General features: G+C 35.1%; 1 protein-coding gene across 1 annotated transcript in view; it reads left to right on the top strand.

Annotated features, from left to right (window-relative positions):
* The window catches only part of LOC143915728 (membralin), a 104,146-nt gene that overhangs the window by 8,804 nt on the left and 82,502 nt on the right, over positions 1-12,840 (top strand). The window contains exon 7 of the mRNA XM_077436489.1: positions 10,875-10,932. Within this exon, the coding sequence (XP_077292615.1) occupies positions 10,875-10,932 (58 nt within the window). The remainder of the gene's footprint in view (positions 1-10,874; positions 10,933-12,840) is intronic.

The raw sequence follows: 12,840 nt of genomic DNA on the forward strand, positions 1-12,840 counted from the left end.
AGGGGGGGGGGGGGGGGGGTATACAATTAAATTGTCCCAGTCTGGATATCAATAAATATGGCAGCCCTATACTTACCACGTTCTTATTAACTAAATCGGATAAATTCTGCATTTATACAATTCGAAATATTGATATTGTAATTTTTTTGCCTACCTGCCGAATTAAAAAAGGAACGTGGATCAGGAAAGAGGAGGGATGTGTTGTTGGGCGTAGTGTTGACAGAGAAAGGCGCCAGCTAGTATTAGCATACCAATCGCGGGTCCGAACAAACAACGCTGTCATTAATCATACCGTAAACTAATAAATGGCGTCGCTAGGGGCGAGGGCGTCCTCCACCACTCAATGGCCCGTAATCAATCGAAATGAATTCCGAACAATATGTACCCCTAGACCGCAATTAATGCCGGCGACGTCCCTTGCGCCGTTTTGCACCCTGCATTTTAGAGGGCTGTCGTCGGACCTATCGCGTTTCGCATCGTTTTTCGCATCAATCGATATTTTCGCGTCGTGTGACGTTGTAAACTTTTCTAGTTGTGTCCTCGTCCAATAATAATTTGTTTCGGGGGTCTACTCGCGCATCCTTATGGATCTTATTATGTTCTCCCACACACTTTGTATGACTGTATGCACTCACTCGCACACAAGTTTTGCCCAGGTATTGCTATCGGAAATATGTACAAATGAAAAATGTTCATAATGTTATCTGTGTTCGAGGATATTATTTTCGTGTTGGAATGTTTAAAAAAAAAAACAAAAATTTATAGAGTCAACTCATTTTAATAAATAATTGAAATCACGGTAAGAGCACATAAACGAATTGTAAATCATTCATCTGTACTTGATTTTTTTAAAATTTATCATACATAATACGAAGTATAATTACGAGTATTTAAACGTTGGGAATTTTTATGCTTTATTTTTATAAATCAGTATTCTTGATCGAGTTATTGTAATATTATAATCAATATATTGGCGAGCCTCCCTGGTTAAATAATGAAATTATTTTTTATCATAACTCATTATGTACCGCCCGAATTTTCCGAACAGTGTCTATGAGAGTCCGCGTATTTTTCGTAACGATGAAAATAATATGTTTTATAAATTCAAAATAGGTATAATAAATCGAAAATTGGAATACAGCTTCTTTACAGTTGTCTTCGACCGTATAAATTATCACATCAAATTTTCCGAAACTGTGGTGATTGCTATATCCAATTTTTCTATAAAATTTATTTTCATTCTATTTAACACGTATTCATTAAATTTTCTCACATTCTACGGCTTCGATTTTTAATTAAATTTAAACGTTCAATAGAACTGCCCTGCATAATTAAAAGTGCGACATTTCATAATGATTTTGACTAATTATAACATATTTCCAATTTTCATTTATTACATATAGGCCCAAAAGCTTATGCATAATAAAAAAAAAGATTCGAAAATAGTGAACCTTTGAAAAAAATATCTGATTAACTCATTATGAACGGCCAAATTTTCCGAAAGCATAAAAATCCACGTTTTTTTGCGAAGTAACGGTAATAGTAAAAAAAGATTGTAAAATAGTAGGTTTTGTAAATTAAATATAACTCTTAAACCTTTCTATCGATCAATCAAATCGTTAGGTTTGAATTTTCAATAAGATAAAAGCTCTACTTCTAGTTGTTCGGTTTTATTCGTAATTATTTTAATATATTCACTATAAATATTATAAACATAAATATCAAGAGTTTAAAAAAAGTTAAAAGGACAAAATAAAATATGAATTATTGTTCACAATACTTCACGATACTTAAGATATGTATACATATGTATGTACATATGTTATGTACATAGATAAAATAAAAACCTTCGAACATACATACATACATATTATACCTACCAGGGATTTTATTTTAAATGTTCGAATAAAGTGACTTCAAACTTAAAATTATCGTTAAAAAAGATGATTTGATCGTTATCGCATAAACGCGATGGCAAGTGAGAATTATTTCGTAAATAATGAGGAATGAATTTTTCGTCACGTGTGAAATCACGATGGCATCGAGTGTTATTATCGCGCGGAAACCCCAACAGCTGGCCGCACTTATCTGAACAATTTATCGGTGTAACGAACCCCTTGTGTTTGTTTCCACGTGTGTCACCATAATCTCCGCACACCCTTTTACAGCCATCCGATGCGATCGGAAAAGTGCGGTAACACGTGTTACGCTTTCACACACAACATCGACACAAAAATTCTCAATTTTTATTACTATTATACATATACACATGTATGTACATACGTTCGCATTTGCACTTATAAATACTTGCGTCTTTCGGAATTGATGAGAAAATTTTGCCTTCGGAAAAGTTTCCACTAAATATCGCGTGCACACGTACGTATGTATGTATGTACATACATATTTAGGCACCTACAGTTTATTTTCGGAGCGTACGGCGCTCTTCTTGCCCGATGTATATCTATCCGTAAGGGTGTTTTCTCCCCTCGATTCCCATCCCGTCTTGGGCTGGCGTTTGTTTTGCTCGCCCTCTGCTCGTCGGCCGGAAGGTGATTCGTATTGACAAGTTATCAAAACCCCGTGCTCTACGTAACGATGGAGGACCAATGGTGTTTCTCATCGTCGCCGGTCGGTTGACACGGTGGACCTTGCGTTTATTTATAATCATAATTACTGATTGTCAATTTTCATCGTTAATGCTCACCGAGACGTGTGTAATTCGACAATGGCGATAACAGATCGATCGTCGGAGGCGTTTGTGTGTGATGAAGGATACGTCGAAAATGGTTTAGCGTCTCTAAATAATTGAAGCGAACGATCCGATGTACACAGAATAGACATTTGGATAATACGTGTACATATATACCTACATACATACATAAGAGCCGTTATATTTGAGTGGCATAATTCCACCTTTATTCATTGCAATTAACAATATTTAAAAATAATGGTGGCCTGTAATACGTTTATTCTGCTTTTCCGAGATTCTGGACATATCGAATTAAAATTTATGACTTAAGTCAAACAGAAACAGTTGGAACTGAAAATTGGATTTCCTAAACTTTCAAATATAACGGCTCATATGTATGTAATACACAATAAAATTTTTTAATGACTAATTTTGAAAAAAACAATGCATTTTGTATATAAATTAATTTTATAATATAAAAAATATATAATCAAATTTGTGTACATCACATAGTACATATGTATTTATCATATAAGAGTTATCGTAATTTGGGTGGAAAATTGTGTTAATTTATAGTTGATTGTAAATACATATGTATGAATGATATTATTAATATATGTAGTTTACATCTGTGAATTCGTTTGTGATGAATTGTTATATTTTTATCATACATAAGTATTTACATATGTATGTATATTACTTGCATGGATTGAGTCTATCGAAGTACATATACATATATATATTTATGTGTGTGATCGGATGGTAAATGTCTTTTTTTCTATTATGATATTAGTCTTTAGTAATAAATAAAGCGATTTTTATTGGTGAATGCGCACACTTTTGAGAATATCCGTTGTGACTTATTTGGTAGAACTAATAGGCGACAATATTATCTATGTTTCTTGTCGCTCGTTTACGTCACTTCAGGTGTATTCATTTTCCATCAATTTTCACGAGTAACTGTCAATATACATTTCCCTCCTGGCAGACAGGTGCGATAGTTCTTCAAGTGCAAATATTCCCACAGACGAAAATAATAAAAATGGGTGTTTTTATTTATTTTTGATTTCGGGTAAATTCAAATAATGGACGACGGTTTTAACGCTTGAATAAATCCGAATATCATTTGTCAACAGCGTAAATTAATTTTGATGCGTGTTGTTCTCGTTGTAGACGTTTGGGTTTTTTCTTTGTGCACATTTCCGCAATTTTGTTTACGTATTAATGTGCATATATATGTATGTATTATTGTGTCTTACACGTGCTTACCTGATGGTGTGCTCGCTTCTATTGAAAATGATTCTCAGTATCATATTTTCGTTTTGTTGTGTTTTGCTACTTAAGGAGAATAATACACTTGTAAACATAAAGAGTTTCAAAGCTTTTCTAGAAACATGGTGAATTGGAAGCTTAGGGCGGTCGCACAAGAGTCTTATGGGACTTTTTCTACAAATCGTTATCGTTTTGAAGTTCGATACCAATTTTTCTCACACCGTTGCTAAGATTGTTGATGTTTTTTTTATGTATTATTTTCATGTAGGTATACCTTTAAGAGGCCTTTATTTGCCCGCATTAGTGGACCCATCCTCATACGCATTAAGTCGCGGTATTTTTAAAGCACATAAAGATACCCATTTTTATTCTCACCTTTTTTCTTTCCCTCGTCTATTTCGAGTTGTGTTGCTTTGAAGTTCACCTCCACCTTCTCCTTTCTTTAGATAGATCCCCCGTAAAAAATCGGATGTCTTCATTACTGGACTCGTTCCCATAATTTACTTGAAATTCCATAGTTTAGTCTGTGTTGGGTTGATAAGAGATTCACAAGTGCGTCGAGAATGAATGAACAATGTAATGAATGTGTAATAGTATCAATTTAATTTTTATTTTTTTCTTGATTATATTTCCGGAACACGTTTTCTTTTGTTATGACCCATCAAAGGAAATTTTTTGTGTCTGTTGTTGGCCATCGGGCACGGGAGTAATGCGGCCTTAAGACTCGTGTCGCCTCTGATATCTCTTGAGATTAGACCTTTGATCATATGAAAGTTTTCCTCTGTTGATGCTATTGTGGATTATTTTTCGTTTGTGATACAAGGTAGATTATATTTTAATAAAACATATCACATCCTAAGACGCAATATTTATGAATATAATATTTTATTATGAAAATTTACATTTTTTTTAACTGGTTCCTTAGAAGATGCATATAGATTTTTCTTCTACAATTTTGCAACATCAAAAATACTAAAATAGCCAATGAAATAAAGATATTTGCATTTATTTTTTTTATAAATTATGCCTACGCATAAATACAAGAATGCGTATAGTCGGATTACGTAATATGGCAAGTAAACAACTTATACATATTTATGTTTATACTCATTATATTGATATTAAAATTCATCTAATAAATATTGCGTTGTATAGGAAAAAACTTAGTACCTACTTGTTTAATTTTTTCATTAATTGATCTTCGAAATTGAATTTATTTTTTCGCGTCAATGTAAGGACGTTGTGATAAATTACGACATGACTTTGCTTTAGTCTGTAAAGGCGGGGACTATGCCCCAGTCGGGGGCGCCGTTTGCCTGCCTGTTGGCGATAGTGTCGGAGGCGCCAAACCGTAAAATAGGCGGTTCTCCGGTCAGCCGATCCGAAGACGCTTCGTCAATGTCACAGCATCGTTCTTGGATACAATATCTTTTCCTGTACACACGTAGATATATGCAGCTATTTTCCGTAAAAGAATACATTCGTAACGATCTTCGATCACGTAATAGGAAGCTGGCGAATAAAATCGTAGCTTTAATGCGAAGAAAAATAACGAGCTTTTATACTTTTTAATGGGTGCATGTACCGTACCGTCGAAAAAAGCCCTGTATTTTTCGTATTTAATAACACACCTTCGAGTCTTTCTCTTTTTCTCTCAGCAAGAAGGCTTCGATTCGAAAAACACCGTTCACATTGTTTGCCGGAAAAACGAGAAAGGCTTCCCGGGAAAGTTTCGCCGGGAAAAAAGTTTGAGCGCGACCGCAAGACACGGCCATAACGAGTTGCTCCTCGAAGGCTTCTCTACCTCCTCATGTACCTCCCTTCACTCGCCTCGTAACCCCCCCCCCCCCGCCAGCGACGAAATGATTTAAGGGGGGAGGGAGGGCGACACGGTCCTCTGGCATTGGTTCTCTTACCTGAAGTTTCCCCCTGCTCCCCAAAAAATAACGGCCGCGGGCTAAGCTTTAAGACCGGCTCGTCGGAAAAGTCAAGTTTATTTTCTTTTCATCTCTCACGGAAAGTTTAACCTACCTGCCGCCGTCATAACGGAAGTCTTGATTATTAGCCCCTTTTTAACCCCTTAAGTATTGAATACCGTCAAGATACTTTCTATGCGACTCACACCAATTGTACATGGATCTTGCCGACGCTAATTACATTTTATACAATGATTTGAAAATAATGAATGCAGTGCACCTCGCTAGGTTGTATTTTCATTAAAATTATGATTTTGTAACGATATTCGTACACGTATAATGAGAATCTGTATATAGGGAATCCTTTTTAATGGAATGTTATTGTACGCGTTCCCGATTTACCGAACCGAATGCTTGTTTCGGAATATTCGTTGTTTTTCCTTGGGCCTCCGGGTTAGCAAAGTTGAGTTTTTCTTGTGTGGCCCCGACATTGTTATTGATATTGGTTGGGGATTGTTTGGATCCCTATAAGGGTTTATAGCTTCGGCCGGAGAGGGCCTCTCGCCATTCGGTAATTTTAGGAGGCTCCGCTTTAATTACAGGTATGGATAGCTTTTGAGAGGCGATCAAAGGGTCCGACTTTTGCGAATTTAATCCTTTCTTCTGTAATTCATTAATAAAATGAGAGGAATATTCGACGGTTACGTTTGCGTTTTCGTTACATTTATTTTCGTTGTATTCTTGATTCCTCGTGATTCGTCCCGTATTCCTTCTCTCCACCGCCGCCGCCTCTAACTTCCCCTCGACGGTTTCTTTTGGCGCTTGTTTGTTATTTGCGATCGTTTTTGAAACGGCGGGTGGGGCGTCGAGGGGGTGGCCGGGGGTGTGTGGTGGGGAGTGGCAGGCTTTCAGCGGTTCTCTTTCTCTTTTTCGATGCGCATTGTAATATTAATAAGTACGTGTTTTTATTTTGTTTGTTTGAAAGGCAAATGGGAACGTTTGTTTAAATTGCGGCAAAAAGGTTAAACGCGAAATTTCGCGTTACGAAAACGTGGTCGGCTATTAATTGAAATAAAAGTATGTATACATTTCAATCACTGGCTCATTTTTCAATTATTCCTATGTATGTATGTATTTATATCGTTTTAATTTCATACTCTACATACATATAATACGCCGTATATAATATACACCGTTCGATGAATTGTCGTTCTTTATTCTTACTCTAATGATCAATTTCTACATCAAAATCTTTCTTATCAATGGCCTTTTCGAATGAGCATGTCGTGATCGCTCTGTTAGAGTGATCATATTTGTTATTTTTCATGTCTTGGACGGTCATTGTAAACCGCTCCATTGTAAGGAGCTCTGTGCAATATAGATTTATCTTTTTCACTTCCTTTGAACTATAATACATAGAAAAATGTCACGGGCCAAATATTGTGACTTCCGTCACTTAATGATATTAAAAACTTTGCACTTCTTCCATACATACATCGCAGGACCACGGGGCTTTTATATATTGTATGTTTTTTTCATAGAATGTATAATATATTATTTTGCTGTTTATTTAACAAAATGTTGCGTAGATTCTCGTTTGTATATTAAAATTTAAATATGGTTTATGTAATTCCACTGGAATGAGTGTTATTGTGTTTGTGTGGGAAAGCGAACTCGGTGTAGAAGAAGTCGTACGAATGACCCAACGGGGAGATTGATTGTTTAACCCAAACCGGCCCCGGTTTGTTTAAGGGTGGGGTGGTTGGTGGGGCGAAGGAAAACCCGCATTTCCTACAGCTAAAGGTTTTTCTTAATAGCAAACCCTTCTAGATTTGATACGGTGTTCGCTCTCTTTCGCCGTCTACTTGCCCGGCTCCATTGTTGATAGGGACCGGCTTTTCCGAAATCCCGTTCATTTATACCCCGCGCTTAAAAAGCACTATTATTTCAATGTTTCTGGAAATCTCACCTCGATTTTTTCGGACGGTAACTTTTCGCCTCGGTCATTATTGTTATTCTCAATAAAAATTCATTGTATTGATATATCCGGCATAATTGACGTTTATATCCCGCTTCGTTACGTTTTGTATCGGCTGTTGGCAAGCGCCACAATAATAATGACAGAGGGAGTGGGAACCGATCGGCAGTTTAGCACATAGAGCCGGTAACTCCCCCGCATTATTATTATTGCCGGCCCCGGCCCTTAAGTCCTGCTCTCGTGTACCTGAAGCTTTTCCGGAAATACTTCAAATCAACCGGAAACGATGCTTCCGGCCGACGCTCAACGCTCTATACATATGTACATGTGTTTCCGTGTATGGCACTGTCTACGATTTCTTTTCTTTTTAATTGCTTGTTATTCGATTTGAAAGCACTCGACTGTAATACCTCGTATGAGCGTATTGTTCAAAATATATCGATGGATTTGTTTTGATTTGATACAAAATTTACAAAAGTATTTATTTTACATACATTTTAAGTATATTTTAAATAGTTTGTAAATGTTAGTTTAGTTTGATTTGAAAATTATTTTAGAGTATGCATAGTCGTGGACATAAAAAATGCTGCACTCGATCTTTTTTACATTTTTTGTTCGTAATTAATAATTCTTCATAATTCTGTCCGGTATTGTTATTTTCAAAGAAGAAGATAAACCAATAAACTTCAATTTAAGCAAATGTACATGCGCCGAAGTTAAGTCCATGTAATTTATGAGAGTCAGACTATCCTTGCACTTTTTTGTTATTAGATTTCTAAAGTTAATATTCCTTGTGAGGTATTGAAAAGATCTTTTGTGAATAAAACAACTTTTGGATAATATTATACTTATTATATTTTAATATTTCGTACTGCCGCCTCGATTTTGAATAATCGCAAATATGCGTTGATTTCGTACAGTGAATTTAATCATTCCATCTTAATATCATTCTCCCAAGTTTCGGTTATGTTTTTACGCAATTCTACGATATTTGATGTCCGTGGTTTTGTCAATTTTATTTTTAAAATAGCCCATAGGTTTTCGATCGGATTCAGATCTGGATTGTTTCCCGGCCATTCTAGTGATTTGATGCCCAGTATTTTCTTAAATTCTGTAATTTATAAGTGAAAAAGGATATCTTGAATCATTTAGTAAAGATTTAGACAAAAAAAATCGAAATTGTACGTGAGGCTCGAGCGCGATGGCATGGGGCAGAATCCTCTTGATAAATCGGATTTTTTAGTGCTGCGTTATTTCCTCGATCGTTGGAATTAAAAAATTTAAAAGTATATTTTTGTACTTTCTGCATTCATAATTCCCTCAATAATGGTCATGGATCCAAAACCATAAGTGGTCATTCACCCTCAAACCATTAAATAGGGTGAATGCGCAACGACCGGAGAAATGCATTCCGCGCGGTATCTTTCGCCAACTTTCCGACGAACAACGAGCATCCCATCCTGCCCAAAGAATTTGATTTTTCAGGAAATAAAACCCTTTTCCAATCATCGACAGTCCAATTTCTATGGTTCTTAGCCCAATTTAGATGATTTTTTCGCATTTTAAGCGCAAGAAACGGCTTTTTGGCAGGGGGTATGGCCGATATCCATGCACCTTCTCACCTCCTCAATATTTTTTTTTCGAAAATGTCACATTATCATGAAGCTCTGCGGGAATTTATACCGCTGCTTTGAATGGATTTTCTAGCATCATGTGCTTGATACGATCTTCACGAACACTGGTCACACGTCCTCTTCCATTCCCAGGTATCCTCCACAGAGTAACAGTTTCTCGACATTTTTTCAAAAATCGACGAGCAGAGCTCTCTCCAAATCAATTCGACGAGATGTTTCTTGGCATAACGCAATAATTTTTGATTTTACAGCAATCGACATCTGCTTCAAGTTATCCATTATTTTATTGCGAGATGTTTGCGCGGTGGCGTACAATAAAAAAACTGCTGAACTTTTAAAACTTGCATTGTCTCAAATACCAGGTACCTGAAGTGTGCCATACCCCCAAAAGAAATGAAAACAATCGAGACATAATTCTAGGAAAAAACCCAAATTGAATGTAATATCTTAGAGATAGGACCGGAAGCGTGCCGTTCATTGTTAATTGTTCGCCGTGCTGTGTTTATTTTTATGATGAACCTTTTTTTTGCACTCTAGCTTTGTAAATAGACCCAAAACGCCCCGATTCCTGGAAAAAGCACGCTTCCGGTCCTACCTCTAGTAATATGCAGTCATGCGGCATTTTTGATGTCCACGACTGTACATACACAGTAGTTGTCGAAGCTAAATATTTTCTTTTATAAAAAACATTTTTCGTACAAAACTGCGTTTCGTTAAGCGTGCAAATTTTCATGCACCTAGAACCCTTTTGATCATTTATATTTGTATAGCGCGATTAAAAGTAATATTTATTCGCGAAGTTAACGCTTAGTGAATACGGGTTTTTCATACGTTTCCTTTCAAAAATGGATGAACATGTTTTAATGCAAATAAAAATAGCACTGATATTTTAACGTTGCCTTGGTGTAAAACAAACACATATATATATATATGTATATTTGTACATAATTCTCATCTGCGTACGAGTTCTTGCATATGAAGAACTGGAATTCCAATTCGCTTATATTCATTTCATGTATGGCTAAAAAATATTTATAAAAAATATTTTTATTTTATTTAATAGATGTATGTGTGTATAAATATTATACTTTGATGTTGGTACGTACACTAAGTTCATTTTTAATATTCATATGTATGTACATATTAATCGTATATTGTATATTTCGATGTATGTCCATTTACATATTACATGATATGCACATGTTAATATGCATTTGTGTAGTAGTGAAATTTGCGGGATCTCCCTGCAGAGCACGTATTTTTTGCGTCCATATGTACATATATACACATGTATATTCTCACTTCTGAAATTTCACTGGGAAATCGAATTACACGGCTAAATAATTTGATTAAAATGTGTGATATTTGATTTCATTTTTTTACAGACGGTGTCAATTTCCATGCTACTCAGGTATTCGCATCATCAGATATTCGTGTTCATAGGTAAGTCGATATTTTCGTCGTTTTCTTTTTGTTCCTCTCGCATGCCCGAATACAATTGCAAATATTACATATACATATAATACGCATACATTTGAGTTTGAAAACACACTCTGTTCGATCGGTTTTTGTAGATATTCAATTTTGTAAATGAAATGTGCAAAATTGAAATTGCCTCCGATTTCTTTTTTTCTACGTCGACTATTTGCTGCGTTTAAAATTTTGTGTTTTTGTATTGTTCATGAAATCGGAATACGTGTTTTGGCGATGTGTTGAACACAAAAGCTTATTCCTTTTATATTTTTGCCGCTTTCCACTCCTGAAAATGATATTTTTATCTTCAATAGGGTTTTAAATTCGATTCGTTTTTGATGATTTTTTGAAATTGGTTTTGATTGAAAAGGCTATGCATTTTTTAAGGCGCTTAGTACATACATATGTACGTTATAATATAAATAGTAAATATTAAATCATATTTCTTGGTAATTTACAGTATAAACTTTAAATGACTGAATTTGTTTTTCGTTTTCGTACACAAAGACAAAATATGAAAACTAAACCTTTGAAACAAGACTTCATATTTTATATTTGTACAGTTTATGAGTATTCTTAAACGGTATGGTAAACATGTCCTGGATATGTTTCATTTTTAATGTGAATCAATTATAATTTCGTCCTCTGAAATATATTTTATGGTTGACACTTGAACGTAGAAAACCAGCTTATTTATAATCAATACATATAATACATTTAAATAGTTTTGTAATATGAATGCAAGTGAATTTAGGAGAATTTTTTTTATTTGATGTGCATACACATTTGTCTTCAGCGCATCAGGTGTGCCCTTCGTATTGGTCGTGGAAAACCTTTCGGAAAAATTGCACTGAATCCACTCGCATATGTGCGAATTCATATTCGCGTCACGGTATATTCGCATCCTGCATATTTTGCTTTGAATACCCTCGATTAAGAGAAGCCGGTTTGCTATCGTACAGATGGACTACGTATTTATGTGCATATGTAAATATGTATGTATGTATAATATGTACATATGCACAGTGGCGGACTGGCCATACAAGCGAACATGCCCGATGGCATGTGGGCCCCACTATCTGTTAGAAAATAGGGGCCCTCAGTAAAATTAAATAACTTTTTAACTATTTCACGTGTGTAAAAATTTATAGGATATTGCACTTTGGGACCTAAAGTTTGGGTATTTTAACAAAACGAATTTCTTACGATATACACAAACAATTAATACCTGCTTTAACAGCCCAAGGATCGGTTAACTTTTTTTTATTAGGCTCGAAATGTAAGTTTCAACATTTTCGTGGGCCCTTTTGCCGGGCCCATTTCCAACCTTAAGGTTGTGTATATGTATATACCAATACCTATGTAACAACTACATACTGAAATAAAAATGGGAATAAACAAATTTCTGTGAATAATATAAACTGAATTGCTTAAAACAATTTTGATAGGACGATTCATCATCAACCAGCGATTTAAATTTACTTCATAATAACATTTAATTATATAGGATGTGTATGGATGTGTAGGACAAAATATAACAAGTATATTTTGGTTTTTAAGTGGTATGCCTTGGGTAAAATTCTTAGAAATTGTTCATCCTATGGAGCGAATCGTTAGAAAGGTCCCCTTTACTTTATTTTGTCTCAAAAACAATGTGTAACGCTTATTTTTCCGAAAGTTCGTATATTTTTTGATTTCAAGAAAGGTTTTAAATTAATATTTTACTGAATCGGTTAAATCACAAATGATTTTATTTCTCCTATTTTATTTTATTTGCAGACGTCCATTCTCTCACAAAACAACGAATGAGATGGATTTAAACTTCATGTGTAACGAATTCGGTTCAAAACAAGTTTTAGTTATTTAATATAAATAATA

Source organism: Arctopsyche grandis, chromosome 8, assembly GCF_051622035.1.
Source record: "Arctopsyche grandis isolate Sample6627 chromosome 8, ASM5162203v2, whole genome shotgun sequence".
NCBI classification, from domain to species: domain Eukaryota; kingdom Metazoa; phylum Arthropoda; class Insecta; order Trichoptera; family Hydropsychidae; genus Arctopsyche; species Arctopsyche grandis.